Source organism: Brienomyrus brachyistius, chromosome 8, assembly GCF_023856365.1.
Source record: "Brienomyrus brachyistius isolate T26 chromosome 8, BBRACH_0.4, whole genome shotgun sequence".
Lineage (NCBI taxonomy): Eukaryota > Metazoa > Chordata > Actinopteri > Osteoglossiformes > Mormyridae > Brienomyrus > Brienomyrus brachyistius.
The window spans coordinates 4,744,138-4,762,435 of NC_064540.1; the positions used below are offsets into that span (position 1 = coordinate 4,744,138).

Consider the following 18,298-nt stretch of genomic DNA (forward strand, 5'->3'; position numbering starts at 1 on the left):
AGAAGCCATTAGAAGCTTCAGCTTTCTGTTTTAGGCTGACAGGACTGGAACCGGACATGCAGTTGTACTCAGTGATTAACTGAGTTACTGTAGCCTTTCTGTGAGTCTGGTTGTTCTCCTCTGACCTCTGTCATCAACAAGGTGTTTGCAGGACTTTCTGCAGGATGCTGTATATCACTCGCACCATTCTCTGTAAACTAGCGCCTGTTGCGCGTGAAACTTCCAGGAGATCAGCAGTTACAGAAATACTCAAAGCAGCCTGTCTGGCAGTCGTGCCATGGACAAAATCACCGAGATCACATTTTCTTCTCCATTCTGGTGTTTGATATCAACATTAACTGAAGCTCCTGGTCTGTATCTGCATTCGTTTATGCACTGTGATTGGCTGATTAGATAACTGCATGAATAAGTGTTCAGTGAGTGAGGACTTATTACAGCGGTGGAGCGATTCGGCATGTGAGCACCCCCGCAGCGTCCGGTGCATGGTTATGCATATATCAGTGATACTGGGGAGTTTTATATCTCTCTCTTAATTATGATGTTTTAAAAATCACTCAGGGACCACAACCCCAGAGCATCAAGACTGCAATGACTGCATCACTCAAAAACGTAATATTAATTAATATTAATTAATAATAATAATCCATGGCACCTTTCGGGACACTCCTGGTCATCCCATAAAGAATAAAAACAAAACTGTAACACCAATAAAACCAGACATGACAAAGCAGTAAGTCATGCGCTTTCATCAGGCTAAGGAGAGTTTTAACAACAGTTTTAAATAAATTGTGTTATAGAGTCCTGTTGATGGATGTGAGAGGGAAGAGAGTTCCAAAGTTTGGAGGCAATGTGGGGATAGGCTGTAGTAACAACGGTGCAGTGTGGTGATAGGCTGTAGTAACAACGGTGCAGTGTGAGGATAGGCTGTAGTAACAACGGTGCAATGTGGGGATAGGCTGTAGTAACAATGGTGCAGTGTGGTGATAGGCTGTAGTAACAACGGTGCAGTGTGAGGATAGGCTGTAGTAACAACGGTGCAGTGTGATTATAGGCTGTAGTAACAACGGTGCAGTGTGGGGATAGGCTGTAGTAACAACGGTGGTGTGGTGATAGGCAGAAGTAACAACGGTGCAGTGTGGGGATAGGCTGTAGTAGCAATGGTGCAGTGTGGGGATAGGCTGTAGTAGCCATAGTGCAGTGTGAGGATAGGCTGTAGTAGCCATGGTGCAGTGTGAGAATAGGCTTTAGTAGCCACGCTTCTGTGTGGGGATAGGCTGTAGTAACAGTGGTGCAGTGTGGGGATAGGCTGTAGTAGCAATGGTGCAGTGTGGGGATAGGCTGTAGTAGCCATGGTGCAGTGTGAGAATAGGCTGTAGTAGCCACGGTTCTGTGTGGGGATAGGCTGTAGTAACAGCAGTGCAGTGTGAGGATAGGCTGTAGCAACAATGGTGCAGTGTGGGGATAGGCTGTAGTAACAACGGTGCAGTGTGGGGATAGGCTGTAGTAGCAATGGTGCAGTGTGGGGATAGGCTGTAGTAGCCATGGTGCAGTGTGAGAATAGGCTGTAGTAGCCACGGTTCTGTGTGGGGATAGGCTGTAGTAACAACGGTGCAGTGTGAGGATAGGTTCACGCCCCCACACTTTAAAAACTGCACCTTTTAATGTTCCTAATGATTTATTAATCAAGTGTGGGTTTATCCAGCTGCTATGATCAATCGCCAGAGGCCCATAAGGGTCACGCTCAGCTTGCTTCATGACCATCATGAGAAGAACAATGCAGGGTGAAGACCACACCCCGGCAGGTCACAGCAAAGCCAGGTCTGCGAGCTGATACATGGAAATAGTCCGTTTCTAAGGAAGTGGCTGCTTGTAGAGACTTTTTGTTGGTCAGGAAAAAAATCAGCTACATAACTGGCAAAATAACCACTCACGTTGGCTTAGTGGGGGTGGGGGGGGGGTCACGGTTTTCCACAGTTCCAATATCCAATCGTTTTCATCATCAAAAGTTATGGGATCCCAGATGGGTCATCAAATTCTAGCTTATCTCTGCCTAACGACAGCTCTACATGTTACGGAGATATCATGTAACGTTTGGTCCTCGCAGTCTGCTGGACTCTCGCATCTGTACTGCGTCTGCACATCAGACGCCGTGATAGTTGATGCCAGCTGCACAAATGTCACATTCAGCATAGCATGAAGTCGATACCAGGATCTCTCTGGGCCCATAGAACAGCTATTTTTATTTCCTTATTATTCCATGACAACAATTCTCTAGTCAGGGCAGAGCAATTTCAGATAACACATACTTTGAGTGCTTATCATTTTTGAAAACTCAGGGGAGATACAGCATCCTTTACAAAGACATTCCTTGGTTCCCATTTGGACTTGTTTGCCTCTCCGCATATTGTTAAAAAAAAGAAAGAAAAATAAGAATCAGGACTTAGTTAAACAAAGAGCATTATGAGAAGTTATCGGTAATGAGTCACTGTCCTTCATTTCTCTGTGGCAGTCTACCTTATAAACGCAGGGCGCCCACGAAACATGACGTGCCGGCCGGAGACCAGCGCAAACTTCACCGTTAATGGCAATATTGGAATGTAGCGCCAGCCGCTGCTAATTCATCCCATTGAAAAACATCCACGTTAAATCATTTAACAGCTGCTACCTTGCACTCTACTTCCTCCTCGGGACTTTCCCCCCACCACCAATCGTTTCATCATCCCAAACAACAACAACAAAAACAACAACAGAATAACTGCAAGCAACAAAAAAAAAACTTCAAACCCAAGATAAGTTGAGTTGACGCGACAGACTCATGATCATTTGAACCCATTTGAAGCCTTGAAAAAGAAAGTCAAGAGCGACTCCATGATCTGGGCACTTGCCCTGAGACGAACTTGTACAATAGAGCCTTGATACAATCAGAGTCTGTTGCCAACGTAAACCGGCGGCAAACAAAGTCACCGCAAGGATCTAAATCAGGCAAAGCAAAACAAAATCACGACAACAATAAAGCAGAACACGCTATCGCCAACGGCTGCCCCAAGCTGAAGCTCTTTATTTTTTTTGTAGGGGTTTACAATCAGCTGAAGGAAGTGTTTTGTATGCTGTTCCCGGCTGAGCTGGTGCAGAAACAGCAGCAGATAAGGACCTGGTAAGGTTGCAGTAGTCAGCCCCCCCACCCAATGTTACAGCTCTAACCCCTGCAGATGCAACCTCTTACCAATATATCAGATGCTCCAACTGCTTTTCTCCAGAAGCGTGGGGGCTGCTGGATTAAATTGCTGGAACGGTACAACCCTTTTTTTTTTTGAAAAGGTTTCTGCACTTTATGGAAAATAAACATCTCTCCTTCTCCGGCTCTCATCAACATTAGCAAACGCCCACAAGGGGGTGTGTTTAAAGAAAATGCTTCAGGATCGTCGCTCTTCTCCTCGGTGCCCCCGGACACCTGAACGTTTCTGCTCAGCATGCTTACACAGCTAATAAAAAGTGTCTGGTAGAAGAATGAGCTTCTCTTCTCCACGTCCTTCACAGTTTTGCAGTACATATGTTTCACATATGCAATGTGATTTTTTCCAGAGCAATTTCTGTATTAGACGGCTCAGTAGGTAGCGCTGTGACTTTAACGCCCCCAGAGTTTCGGGTTCACTTCCCTCCCCGGACTCTATATGTGTGGAGTCTGCAAGTTCTCTTTGTCTTTGCATGGGTTTTTTCCAGCTACTCTGGTTCCTCCCTGCAGTCTAAATGTAGGGTGATTCTTAATTGTCCTTAGAGGGAGATCAGAGTTGAGCAGAGTGATGGGCCGGCATCCCATCCAGGGTGTCCCCAGACCACTGCATCCTGGGATACACTCCAACCTAAACACTACCCTGTACTGGACAAGCAGTTAAAGAAGATGGATGAAACTTAAGTACTTTTCTGTACAGTACTGCAGGAGGACCACTCCTGGGACTAGAACCAGCAACCTTCAGTTCATAAATCCATGTCCAAATTGCTACCTACTACGGAAACTGAAATTAAACACGGCCTTGCTGAAAGTCCCAACTACAGCCCAGAGATCTGAACTGGCGACCTTCTGATCAGGGGCATCGACTCCTAACTGCTGAGCCACATCCTGCTTTTCTCTGTCTGCTTTTAGGGTAAGGAGCACTAGACTCTGTTTGATGTCGTTAGATATTAGGGAACCTCAACGAATGTCTATACAGGGTAAAGGAAGCTGAACTGTGGGATTGGAACAGAACATGGCAACGGTGCCAAGTCCAAAGCAAACAGCAAACACATTTTCTGTCCCCAGCTTCACTCGCCGAAGCTGGACAAAAGCTGAGAAGTGAGCGATGTCTGACCGGGCGGCTGCAGACAGGCAGTGGGCTTTCTGAGGCAAGGGGCTGACCAGTCTGCCAATGGCAGGTCACTCTTCTGTCCCATTGGACTCGATAGTCTACATCCATAAATGTAACACAAGCACAATTTCACCTCAAAAGAAAAGATTCCTGATACACTACAATCATTCCTGGACAAATCTAACTTTCAGTTTTGTTCCTTTAACGTTTTTATTTTTCAACAAGAAATCCAATGGCAAAGATTGAATTTTGAGAGGAAATGTTTTGGAAAAAAAAAAAACATTCGAAATGCTATTAGGAATTTCTGGAATATGAGTGATGATGCTACGTTTCTCCGGTTTTACAAACAGCTCGGAAATGGAATGTACACGAGGCCGGGAGACGCTGAACATTGCTAAATATAAACGTTCCATTTCGAAGGACTGATGTGAAGTTAGAAGGACCCAGGGATGGCGCGTCAGGAAGCCAGAAGGTGGCACCCAGCAGGGAGGGGGGGGTTTTCAGCGTGTCAGATATTTACAGCAGACAATAGTAACTATCTGACTACATCCTTCTGGTATTCATCAACAGCCATCTGATGCAGAGCAGCTATGGAAAGTCTTTGGGTTTTTGCTTTTAATGTCATCTTTACTTGCCGCAGGAAATAATAACCACACTCAGGTTCCCATATTTGAAATTTCCAAAAAAAAAATGACCCAGATAAAGTGTGTATGTGTAGTGGGGGGTCATTATGAACAAAACAAAATGCATGATCCTATAAATCAGGTTAGAAGCCTTGTTGTGTCAGAATGTCCAAATATGTGTGAGACAGAGAAACTATAAGGACAAAATATTTGGGCTCATTCGGGGGAAAAGGTCACATGAGATAACCTTAAAGTCCGGAAATTGACTAATTTCGGATTTACATCAAACCAAGTAATGACTAACTTTGTGAGGCACTCAAACCAGACAAAGACAGTGTGCAGTGCTCCTCCTGTGTGATTAGGAGGACAGCATCTCCCCCAGGAGGATGGAAAACTAGCCTCCCCACGGAGATGTTGCCCCGGGAAACCAGCCGGAAAACAAAACAGCATCACCAGTAATCACCCGATTTAAGCAAAAGCTATTTCGGGCCCGTTTGTTAACGGCACAGCTCACCTGCAGAGACAAATAAGGACTGGCAACAAATAAAGGAGGGATGCAGGAGATGCGTGAATGTTCGGCTTGCTGGCAGTGACACCTTACGGATGGAGTGCATGTGAATTTTCTCCAGGAGTTAATAAAGAACAGGCCTATAAGCACCGTACTGGGGGTGTGGGCTCTGTTTATGATAAACGCACGATCTCTCAGGAGCGTGCACAACTTAATTACACTGACGTCAACAGCGCCCCATTGTCATGGCAACCCTCCGCAGGGTATGACTACCGGTTCATGCGGGATTATTGGAGTCGCACTGTACTGCAGCAAAGTGACACAGGTATTTGTATAGGTGACAGACAGGCCACAGTGATGCAAATTTAGAGGAATATGATTAATATGACTTCTTTTTATTTTACACTTCTCTTACTAAGACACTTTTGAATATTTTAAGTTTGTTATGGATAGAAACTATTTTGGAAAAATTAAAGCAAAGCATCTATGTGAGCTATTTTGTGTGTGTTTATTAAGGATCTCGTTAGGGACATTTTTTGAGAAAAACATAGCGTGAACGCAAAACATTTTAACAAATCCAGAATTTTATTCTGAAAGAAAGTTTAAATGAGTTTGATTTTTGTTTGGGGTAGAATTTGGAATCCTTGAATGCAAACATGATTATCCAGAACGGCTGATGATTATACTTACGCCTCGCAATGTCCAGCCATTTGTCGATGGAAAGAGTGAGAACGGACTCTTTTTCTCGAGCGTCGACCTAACAAAAAAGAGAAAAGAAAAAACACTGATCGTTTGCCAAGTGTGTGGTTGTGCATGATGACCATCACCATGTTCACTCCTGGTTTTTCAGCTGAGTGCCCCTTTAATGCCCCCAAAAGCATGGAGATTTCCTTTGTGTAGAGGATCATTCACAGTAAGACATCACGCACATCAAAAAATCATAACCCGTGTTATTTAACGCATCACCAGGGATCAGCCTGGGGAAAAAAAATCACTGTGGAATGACAGTAACAAGAGAGTCATTTGGTGTTAGGAGAAGCTGCATCAGTAAGGCTTTCTGGATTGAAGTGGAGGAACTGCAACCCATCCATCTCCTATTTGCTGGGGTCTCTGGATAAGTGATGACATCACAGCAAGCAGAATAAATTCAGTAATTAGTAACAACCATGACAATGTCTGGCCTTTTCGGATGGGAGATTATAGTTTATGCACTCGGCCTTTGAACACCCTACATCTTTCACATTCCAACATACCAAAATACATGCCTCACATGACCTTCTTATTGAAGTCCTTGAATACAGCAATCAAACACCTAAACTAAAGTGAAAGACATGGATTTTGCCTCTCTATGAGTGGCCGCTAGCTGACGATCGACGCTGCCAAGCAGAGTGTTCCACACACCCAACCATCCACCAACCATGTTATCTTTGAATTTTTCTCTGGTGTGTCAGCGCAGTCACTCTCACGTGGAACAAGTTGGGATGGTCTATTTTTAGATGCTGAAATTACTGAGCAGATCACCGGTCACATTGTCATGTAATGGCATTTGAAAACACTACACTGTACAGGGCCTCTTATGCAACAAAAGGTCTGGACGCCAATGGACTCTCATTAATCCTCACCACCATTTCTGACCGATTCATTTGAACTTTGCACGTATTTCTTGAATATTTCATATTTTGTACATTTTGTTAAATGTTACAGACACTTGCCTTGTGTTTTGTTTGCCCTGCCTTGGGAGCTGCTGACCCAGTCTCGCTGTACTATCATGTACAGTGACAATAATCAGCTGACTCATGGCCCTTGAATGCTGCAAGCATGCTCGACATTTAAAGCCAGCTGGAGATATTAGCTGTAGGTTTTTCGCCTAACAAAGCCCATTTTACCTGACCATCATTCCAAACCTCTTGAATCAATCTGCTGCAGCTGTTATGTAGTACAGCCAGTCTGATCTGAGATCTTAATGGGTTGTCTGTGGTGTTTGCAAGGAGTTTGTAAACCCTCTGTGTTTACAAAAAGCTAAATTCTTTTCTCCCCTGCTCTGTCTTCATAAAGACCTCGAGGTGAACACCTTGCAGGGTCAAATAGATACTGGTTATTTAATCTTGAGGATGGTGAACATTCCCATTTACTGTATCAAATTTTGGGAATCACAAGAAATTCATAAACTAGGAGAAACTGATACTGGTATAACTCACTTCCAAACGGATAACTTTTTGGTTTTCATGGCGTTAAAGCAGGCAGTGACTGACAACGTGTGTTATGTCTGAGCTAATGAGAAGTGACTAAGTCAGGCCAGTCAAGTTCTTTAGAGTCCAGATTGAACTCAGATAAGGGTCTGGGTATCCCACCCACCCACTGGCATGCCAAGTGGGCGCTGGTGTTTAGAGGAAGCTCATGCCGGGATGGAGGGAAACGCCCGGGCCCCTCCCCGGTGACGGCATTACACCCGGGTGCCGTGGAAAAAAGGCATAACCAAGACTGGGCGGCATAAAAGCAGCTACACCTAGTCAGAAACGCACATCTGGAAGCAAAACCGTGGCCCTGAGCTGAGAAGACTATTCACTGTCCTCACGATTCCAGATGATGATGATTCTGAATTTACTCGGTCCAGTCTACCATATGGAAGACGCTTATGAACTAGGGAGCAGAATATACTGAAATCTGCACTTTGACTCCACCCAAAAAGCAGCTCTGAACAGAGTTTCCATCGCAGGAGAGACAGAAAACGAATAATGACCCGCTTAGGTCACATCTCAGGCAAACAAAATGCTAGGATAATGAAATCGGTCGTAGGAGGCTGCTGACAGGAAAGGTCTGTGTAAAGACTGAGCTCAATTAGCTGTGGCTGCAATGAGTCATGCTTAAGCACGGCTAGCCTTAATTGGCTGTGCTGTTGCTATGGTCTTGGTAATTTATCAGCTTGAATCCTGTATGCGTCTCCTTTTTTTGAATCACATGTGTGTTGAATTCTGAACATGATTCATACCTCTGATTGTTTCTCTTAAAGGGCTGCTAACGCATTAATAAAAGGTAAAATTCCAAGAAACAGAAACAAAAAAATCTATAACTGAATGTTATGTGAACTATAGTAACGCACTATTAATAGAAAGACGTCATGCCACTAGGGTAGACTTCCAGCGTCTTTTTTTAGGTCTTTACTTCCATCTGGTGGCAGCACGTGGTAATGCACTTGACCAACAGTGATTGGCGATACAAATTAACGGCTACTATTTTACAGCGCATATGGAAACTATTAACGGACACTGTGTGCAATCATGTACGTAAAATGCTACTTTGAACATTACCTATTTGAACTGGTAAGTGGTTGTATTTTCTGCAATACGCAAAATATATAAAGCCCCTAATTTCATGAAAAAAACAGGAAAAAATGCTTTAGCCTTACAGTTTAGCATGAATCATAAGGGCAAACTAATGACGCTAACACCTCATTCATCCGCTGCAGCTGGCTTAGTGAACGGGGCTTTCTAAAACTAATAAAATAAACATATACCAAGTGCCATTATAGCCATGCTGAGAAATCGACGATGGGGGAGGGTGACGTGAGCCTGTGTCTCCTGACAGCGGCCCATTCGCCCAAGGGCAACTGACAACAAGTCCGCGAACATGGGGAGGGCAGTAATGGGAACGTGGAGACACAAAACAGACAGCTGGAGAAAGCGCGAGCGCAGCAGCGGTGTCTTAGAGATAAACATATCCTCCCTGTCAGAGACGGAGGAGCTGGGGTGGGCATACCATGCTGCAGTTATGATTAAGTGCAGAGGGAAGACCAAACACAGGGGGGTGTCTTTTGATTACATCGTCCTCTCCAGCCAGAAAAAGCCTATAAATTCATAGTAAACACTGCCACATGTCAACCGAGGGCGAACGGAGATGCACTCAGAGTTTCCCCATCTGGATCACAACCTTACAATTAAAGTAGGGGGGGGGGGACACTGTATTTGACAGAGCAGGGTCCCAAACAACAGCTGTGGCCCCAGCAGCCTGACCCCCCCCCCTCGCCGTCCACGCTCATTGCTCGCCATCAGACCTTCACATCACTTTAACATAGTTCACCCCGCGCCCCCCCGATGCCCCGCATCGGCATGCTGACACTGTTTATACATCACGGACAGCGGGCGTAACACATCTCTCCACGACAGCATCAGACAGACAATACTGCTTAGCATCAGCCACCCCGACCAATCAGACGACTGAGCGTAACATTAACACAACGTCACGTGTAAAAGAATAAGCTTACAAATTAACTCTAGTATGTAACACAACACCTTTCAATTCCATCATTATATTCCTGTTTTTACCATTTCCTTTTTTTGTGCCATTCTATTAACTATATAACCTAAACTATTTTAGAACAAATTCTAAACTGTCAGCCAGAAACCAAAAATGGAAATAAAGCAGGCTTCCCCTTTACATCATGGGCCAGTTTAATTCATCTATGATAAGCTGCGTGTAACTGAGACCAGAGTAGGATGGAGGTCTTGTCCCGTCCCTGGAGCTGATACAGGAAGGCCAGCGATCCCTCGCTCTGATTGCCTACTGTCCCTTAGGCTCACACCCATCTGCAGGCCTGACACAGGAATACCCCCCCCCACACACACACACATAACCCTCCCCTCCCTGAAAGGCTTCCTGCTGGTTTCCCAACTGTAATTCCAATTTAAGGGTAAAATTACTTGTTTATTTGGTGCTTAATCTAAGAATGCACTGGAAGAACACAGTCAGACACAAACACATACGAAACAATCAGAAAGGAAATGCCTTCCTTACTGAACGACAGCATGTATTAGAATTCAGATTATGATCTGTGGATAGCAGGTCATTCTCTGTGACTGCACATACACTCCGGAACGCACGTCCCCACAATCCGCGACAGGTGAACTTCGCCAACGTCTACAAGGTCCAGTTGAAAGCTCATTCATTTCAGGAACGCTATGGTGTGCCTACGTAACATTCGCGCTGCCGTTGTTTTGCTGTTGCTGTTGTTGCTGTGTGTGTACTACTTTATTGTATAGTATTTGTCTGTATTGTAAAGTGTCCTCGAGTGTGTGAAAGGCGCTATATAAATACAATTTATTTATTACTACTATTACTATTAGTAGTAGTATCACTGTGTTCTATTAGAGACACCAGTATTGTTTCATCAGCTAGAACAAAGGAATGTCATTTATAGTTATATACGTTGCGTCATATATATATATATAACTATTATAAGAATAACACATTCAGCAGCGGAGGTGGTCTGGTGCCTTAGTGGTTGGGCACTGTGTTGCCTAAGTGGTTTGAATACTATCTCCATTCTGTGTGTTTGCAATTTGCACCTTCACCCTGTCCAAAGGCATGCAGATAGATTCAGTTATGTCACTGAATTGCCCATAGTGTGTGAATGCATACATCCGGCGGACTGGCACCCCCCACACACAAAAGTTCTGACCAAGAATCGCGGCTGACATGTGCATACAGCAATATTAGCTTCGGTGGATGTTTGAATTAACATCTAGAAACAAAAAATCAATCCCTAACCATTAATCCGGTACAGGGTTGTGGCGAGTCTAAAAGAGCTAAGTATGCTTCTCCCCCTACTGGACACCTCTATAAGGTGACATTGTTTACTGCCGTGGTGTCACTGGGTCAGTCAAAGCAATTAAAGCTAAAAATAAAGAAGATGCAATGAGATATTTGTTTCAGAGATGGGCTGTAAACTGACAGGAGGTCCTAAAAGAAGCGTCTCAGGCTAGCGAGTTAAGAGGTGTGTGGAGGTACGTATCTTCTCCAAAGGCGCTGCAGGAACGGGTCCGCAGCCCTGGGCTTGGCTGCTTTCGGGTCCCATGTTTCCCTCGGAGCACCAGACAGGGTGCATATCATATGTTGCAGTATAGGGACCCTGGGGGGGGGGGGGGGGGCTGCAGAGGTGCTCGAAGGGCATGACCTCCATGGGCTGCAGCACCCCCACAGCCACACACACCTGCCCAACCAGTCAGCCGTAATCAATGTGCCCCCCCTCACCTCCACTCTTACCCAAGGCTACTATCAGTATTTATGAATAAACTAGATTTTATAACAATATCGTTCAAAGCAACAGGTAAACTTAGAAATAGGACACTGTGCAAACATAGTCATGAGATCCATTTACACCTGTGAGTTCTGATTCTGGCAAAATACCCTGGAATCAGAATCATGTTTGCAGATCGCGACGGTATATAGGAAGATAGCATTCAGAGGAAATGTCTATCTTCACCAAAAGTCCTAAACTACACTCCACTATCGGGAAGTTCAGGGTCACTGGAAAACCACAGCAGACGTTTGAAGTCTAGAGTCCCTTAAATATCATAACACGATCACAGCGCTGCCCCTCTTTGCTTTAGGGGATCATCAGCACACCTGGTGATTTCTCAGTCTCCCTTTGATGCAATAAATAATTCCTGAGCTCTGACCAAAACATTAAAAACAGAGGAGGATGGGGTCCCCTTCTTGGTTCCTCTCAAGGTTTCTTCCTGCTAGAGGGAAGCCTCAAGCCTGCTGGGGGGGGTTCAGGCTGGTTATATGTAAAGTGCTTTGTGACAATGACTGTTGTTAGAAGTACTATGTAAATAAAAAGCACCTAGTGGCAGTATTTTTTGTAAATGCTACGTAAGGGAAATGTAATTTAAATTAAAAAAAAAAATTGTCCCATGTCTGTTTTTCCAAGATATGTCATCTTTTAGCAACATTTCCTCAAAATTGGACCCCACCAAGATAGCGGAACACGTGTGCGAGTGAATCAGCTTCCCCCAAACCCAGACCCCAGGGAGCTTCTCTCAGTTTTTCCGACATAAAACGAATCGGAAACTCATTGGCATGAGACTGGGGTCAAACCACTCAGCATCACAGCCTTCCCTGTTGAGTTTTAGTCTCGTGCATTAGTTAAAAAAATAAATAAATAAATACATAAATAAAACAAAAAGAAAAAAAAACAAAACCCACAGAAGTTTCATTATTACGGGTTGACAACGTAACGCACATGAAAATATTGTGGTCAGAAATTTCCCGAAACCACACTGACCAGGGTTTCCCCGCACTGCTGAACGTAAATTGACACAATAAAGTTTTAGGTTTTAGCTAAACAAGCAGTTTATTTTTTATTACTTTATTTACAGCACACATCCATTACACAAACAGAACATGCTAGAAGAAAATGGAGTGCACCATTTTACAAGAAGAAAACTTAAACGAGTACTTCACTGCAAAAGTTAAAAGCTATAGGTGGTGATTTAGCAGCAAAAATATATAGATTTTTTTCCCATGTACCCTTATCACCTGCTGCCCCCAACTGTAAGGGAAAAGGTCAGGGAGGCCGGGAATCACAAAGGGCTGCCCTTGTCCGTATCGCAGTGGGACCCTGCAAGGACAAGGTCTTAATCACAGCTGTGTGCTCACTTTTAGCATTTATCAGCACTGACCCAGCAGCCGTGCGCTGATTCACACGAGGTGGAACGGAGCAGATAAGAAACATCCAAAGAACGCATTAAAAACGTCACTTGGTTGATTAGCTCTGGCCTCGTTAGCTGGCTTGAGCCTGGGCGTGTCCTGGTCACGCCGTCCCGAAAGATCACAACACTCTCTTACAGGGACGGGAGAGCGGACCTTACCACAGCAGGAGCAGAAACAGTTGTGGAGTGAGGAACAAATGTTTTTCTGTCGATTTAGGCTACCATTAATCCCCCCCCCCCCCCCCCCCCAAAACCCACCACCCCAGTTGTTTCGGAACAGGTGGCCAGAACTGGTGACGGTCAGAGTCACTTACAGATCTCCCAAGGCTTATGAACATTTGAGAACTTAACAGGGTTAAATCTAAAGTCCAGCCTAAATCAGGACAGAAACCCGAATATAACCTTGTACAGCAGACCCACCTCCCCCACCCCATGTCTCTCAGTTCCTTTTTCATGAGGAAAGTACCCATAGATAATTCTCACAGATAGGTGAAGCCCTGATTGAGTTAATTGAGTTTTCATGCCATGAAACAAGCTGGGGCTATGTTCATGGAGGAAGCTAGGTTGTATATAAAGCTTAATAAAGTGACTGACTGACTGACTGACATACAGGCAGGCAGGCAGAGTGATGGATGGATGGATGGATGACCGGAGAAGGTAAAAACTTAAGACAGAAAGCCATACAGAGATTACCTGACGGTTATAAGATACCACATAAGGTACTTCACCTTGCTCCATTCTAACCACGGACGATGAAGCACGTCATGTGGACTCCAGCTTCCGTGTGATGCTTCCAAAAGCACTAAGAGGAAAGGATGGAAGATACACAGCAGCAGCAGCACTGAGACAATCTTCAGACCACAAAAGATGTGTATATTTTATTATATATGTTAAAAAGAAATAATAGATCATAATAGAACCAGGAGAAGCTGATTATGGAACGGCTGTCTGATTTGTTAAAAGATTTGCATACAAAAAGCTATTTCTCAGGCCATGAATATAAGCTTTACTTTGGTGACCAGAGTTACTGGGTGAATGTGCTGGGTTTGACGGTTGCAGGACAGTGCCGAGAGCTCAGGTTCCACAGTGAGGTCTGGTTACTCTGACGCTCCCCCGCATGCCTGCAGCCCCCATGGCGAAGGCTGTCGCTTTGGCCCGAGTTCTGGGCATCACATGTGCTCACAAGATTATGTCCCTCTCCCTCACGCGCCCTGAGAACTTTCCAAGTCAGTTTCACAAAAAAAGGGCAGCTTTTTTCCCCCTCAAGGGCTACTGACTAGGTTTACAATGAATAGGAAAAATAAGACTAGTGTGAAGTTCTGCATGCGCTGCAATGGTGTGGCAATGTGTGATTCTCTCGCTGTTAGCCGCTGCTAACTGTGGTCTGCGTGCATAATTCACACAAACAGCCCAGACATCGTTTCCTGCTACTCATGTGGTCGATTGACTCAGGGACACAATCTTGACTAATTAGATTCATTTTCTTTTTCAATTTCCCATTCATCTGTCAGAGCGAGATAGCTGGAGCTGAACATGCTAGAAAGCTTGTGAGACGGCAGGTTCCAGGTACCGGTGCCGAGCGTCGAAAAACACTGTCGGTTCAGAGAGCTACACGGAATGTCAAGACATGTCGAGCAGGAGAACGCGGAGTAGGCTGCGTTGTCTTTTAGATCTTCCAGCTGCAGGGATCAAATCACTAGGATCTGGTGCTTTGTTCGATACATTTCATGGATGAGCCCTTGCTAGCCTTCATCTTCTCTCCCTTAGCAGATACCTCCCACAGCAAAGCAGACTCAGTTAATGTCCCTGGGATTTCCAACACAAATGCACTGCAAGAAGAGTCATCCATGCTGAAAATATTACAACCTGCCAGAGGAAACAGTGGACAGCGAGCACAAACCAATGGGCGTCATGCGTCAAAAAGGAAAAGAATAGACACTTGGACATTTTGCCGGTATGTGAATCATCAGGAGCAGTTGCAGAGCATAATTAAACTAATCCGTCTAGCAGAGACTTCCTCTAGAAATCTCACCTTCTGCTGATGGCATCGGAGATACCAACACCACCAAGGACAGAAAAAATATTCCACAGATTTCAAGAAGCACGATTGGCTCTGACGTACAATAGAAGCCAAGCAGAAAAATCCAGTTGAACTGCAAGCAGTTAGACACACCTAGTTTCACAACCAGTTCCAGGGAAAGCCTAGAAGATATCTGGCGTTTGTCAAAACTCCACACTGGATTGGAGACAAGCTGAAATCTCCTATAATTCGACGTGCATCCGATTATAGCTAGAGGTAGCTAGAAAAACAAATGATAAAAACACAGTAAAAGTAGCTACTCTTTTACACTATTACCAATAATTACACCTAAATGCGCACGCAAACATCATAGGAATGATGCAAGTATTAAATGACGTGTCATGCTTAAAACAACCTAAGAGGTTCCCACACTCTTGGGTGGTTCCCCTGAGGCAATGTCCACCACGCAGAACACAGTCCCGCCCCTAGGTGGAGCCTTCCCATTGGGCTTGAACACAACCTCATCGACCGGTGTCAACTTTTATGAGAGAGATGGAGACGGGACGAGATGGTGAAAACAAAATTGCCGCAACCCTAATTAGTCGATGTCATGTGATAGGAGCAGAGAAGCAGGGCGTAGAGATACTCTGTAGTAATCCCCACTGCACCCTAAGTAGTGGGAAGGCACTGCAGTCAGGTCATGTTCGTAGATGATTTCTGATGCATTGAAAGTGGATTAGTAAAGGGATTATCCCTTGGTATGTCTCTTTGCCCCTCTGTCCTACAGTAGAATCACACTTGTTCAACACTCGCAGCTGAAAACCTGGGAGATTCTCAACGTGGGACAAAACGCATGACGGCTGGAGATTCAGCCGAGACCAAAGCTCACTAAAGGTCAATATGGCAACAAGACACCTGCGGGTCAGGTGATCACGGAGGCTGGACACCTGATGATTATTAAGGGGAGACCAACAAGTCAGTTCACAAAGCTTACAAGCTCACTACAATCATTACAGAAAAAAATCAACAACAAATAAAACCATGTTTTCCAGGTTTGTTCCTCTATATCAGTGGTTCTCAAACTCAGTCCTCGGGCCCCACTGCCCTGCTTGTTTTCCTGCTATCCCTGCTTGTTTTCCTGCTATCCCTGCTTGTTTTCCTGCTATCCCTGCCCCACACACAAGTTCCAGCTGTCTTTCAGCTTCTGATTGACTGAACACACCTGATCCAGGTAATCAGCAGTGTGTAGGGCAGGGATAGCTGGAAAACAGGCAGGGCAGTGGGTCCCGAGGGCCGAGTTTGAGAACCACCGCTCTACATTAAACTTCATCTCCAGCACAGACTAAAGAGTGATCATCGCCATGACCTTGAACAGGAGAGACGGTTGGAAGATGGGCAGATGGACTGACAACCTATACTGTTTATCACTCTTTTCTTAGCAATCGCAATACAGAACCTGATGGCTGGATTCCCAGACCAAACAAACTCCACAGACTACAAACTCCAAGCAGAGGTGCCGTGAAGGGGGGGTGGGGAGACAATTTTGTGGGCCCTATAAAATTCTGGAATATAATTAGATTGGTCTTGGTTGGGGGGGGCAATATGATATGATTTCTTGGGGCCCAAAATCTCTAGCTGTGACCCTGACTACAAGAGTTAATCCAAACGACTGAGGTCTCCCGGTAGGGTTAGCTGTACAGCTGCAAATACGTGTGCATTCAACTACTCAAAGACCCATGCTCTAAATCTCTAAATAGCACACCTCCTCTCCTTTTGAGAAATTATAATGCAGTGAAACCAGTTTACAGCTATAAATCAGCAATGACAAAGCAAGGGAAAAATCTGCAGAATCAGACCTATGCAACCCCCAGGCAAAAAAGAAACTCCGCTTCTAATCTAGAACTTTACACACATGCGCCACATTTGCACACTTGCAGCTGTGGAAAGAAGGCTTAAAAAATACCAGCGTCCATTTGCCGTGTGATCGTCACAACTCAGCCCGGGGAGAAACATGCAAGTGTCAGCTAAACAAGTCTAAGTCAAGCCAGTACAGGACACCCTCTTCAGATTATACATCTCCCCACATTCCTGTTTTTTAACACACTGTTAAATATGCACAACAGTGGGTTTTGGGGGCATTAAGCTATAACCTCTGATGAGCTCATCCGCGTTAATGAAAAGATCCCAAGTCGTAAAGGTGCTGCCGACTCTCAGATGTGGAGTCCATAGATTCGGGGAAATAGCTTCAGCCAGCATGGCATTTATAAAAAGAACTTCCTATTAACTGCAAATTCATAGCTTACATGAGGCAGTTTAACTCGAAACACGGCGAATTGCTCAGCGGTAAACTATAAATGGAAGAATTCATAGGACATTCATTCAGCTGAGGCTTTAACTACGTCCAAGTAACGTCGAGTTTCCATATCATACTGATAATATTAAAATCTAACGAACGACGCCGGTCGACATGAAGGAAAATCATTCAGAAAGTGTTTTTGTTTTGTTTAACGAACTGGGAAAATACCCACTGTCGTTTCTTCTAAAAAATTTTAACTCTCACAAGTCCCACAAGACCCCCAAAAGGCACGGATTTGAGTTGATTGTTTTACCCATCACTGTTTCTACTATGCCGTATATCCTTCACGTAATAGTTTCCAAAAAAACAAGGATGGTTGCATAAATCAACTGAGCTAACATAAGACATTAAATCAGATCTGTCAAGTCATGTTTCTACAAGCGAAGTCGCGTAATTATACCAGTTAGTGCACTTGGAAAAGGAAAGAAAATGATCTTACCCTGAAACTTCATTGTTTTCAACGCCTTTTTGCATATGACCGGGTATTTCCTTGATTCTTTAAAATAAAGTAAATAATAATAAAATAATAACACGTCCGGAACGGGGAGACGAAGCACGACCGATCTGAGGTATCTATGTATCCGGACAAAAAAAATCTAGCTTCTCTCCACAGAAGGTTTAACATAAACTGTATTGTTGAAAGAAGGGAAAAAAACCCAGAGGCTTTTGTGAAATGCCGGTATCTATCCGCTTCCTTGTTTTATTTTCTCTCTAATTCTATGTTTTTGTTTAGTTTCACGCTTCCCCGCTCCCAGCTCTTTCTGTTTAAGGGAGGCAGCGCCGCCTATAAGCGCGCATCAGCAACGGGGGACTTTCATTACCGCGGGGGGCGCACCGCCATGCGGGACATCTTCGTATTGCCGATTCACTTTTAACTTTATCTATTTCTGCATTTATATTTGTACAGAATATGTAGATTACCTATGTAAATTTAAATCGGATTTGTGCCACATATTAT

The 18,298-nt window shown here is 44.5% G+C and overlaps 1 protein-coding gene and 1 long non-coding RNA gene across 5 annotated transcripts in view; one reads left to right on the plus strand and one right to left on the minus strand.

Annotated features, from left to right (window-relative positions):
* arhgef3 (Rho guanine nucleotide exchange factor (GEF) 3) overlaps nt 1-18,118 on the minus strand; it is a 53,299-nt gene extending 35,181 nt beyond the window's left edge. For 2 of the 4 annotated variants that reach the window (XM_049023669.1, XM_049023668.1), the window contains exon 1: nt 3,224-3,487. In XM_049023669.1, the coding sequence (XP_048879626.1) occupies nt 3,224-3,472 (249 nt within the window). In that variant the 5' untranslated portion in view covers nt 3,473-3,487. Of the gene's footprint in view, nt 1-3,223; nt 3,488-6,164; nt 6,232-17,779 lie in introns of those variants that run through there. The other 2 variants (XM_049023671.1, XM_049023670.1) reach the window with 2 other exon arrangements.
* LOC125747984 (uncharacterized) overlaps nt 1-18,298 on the plus strand; it is a 300,948-nt gene that overhangs the window by 279,819 nt on the left and 2,831 nt on the right. The gene's annotated exons all lie outside the window — the stretch shown is intronic.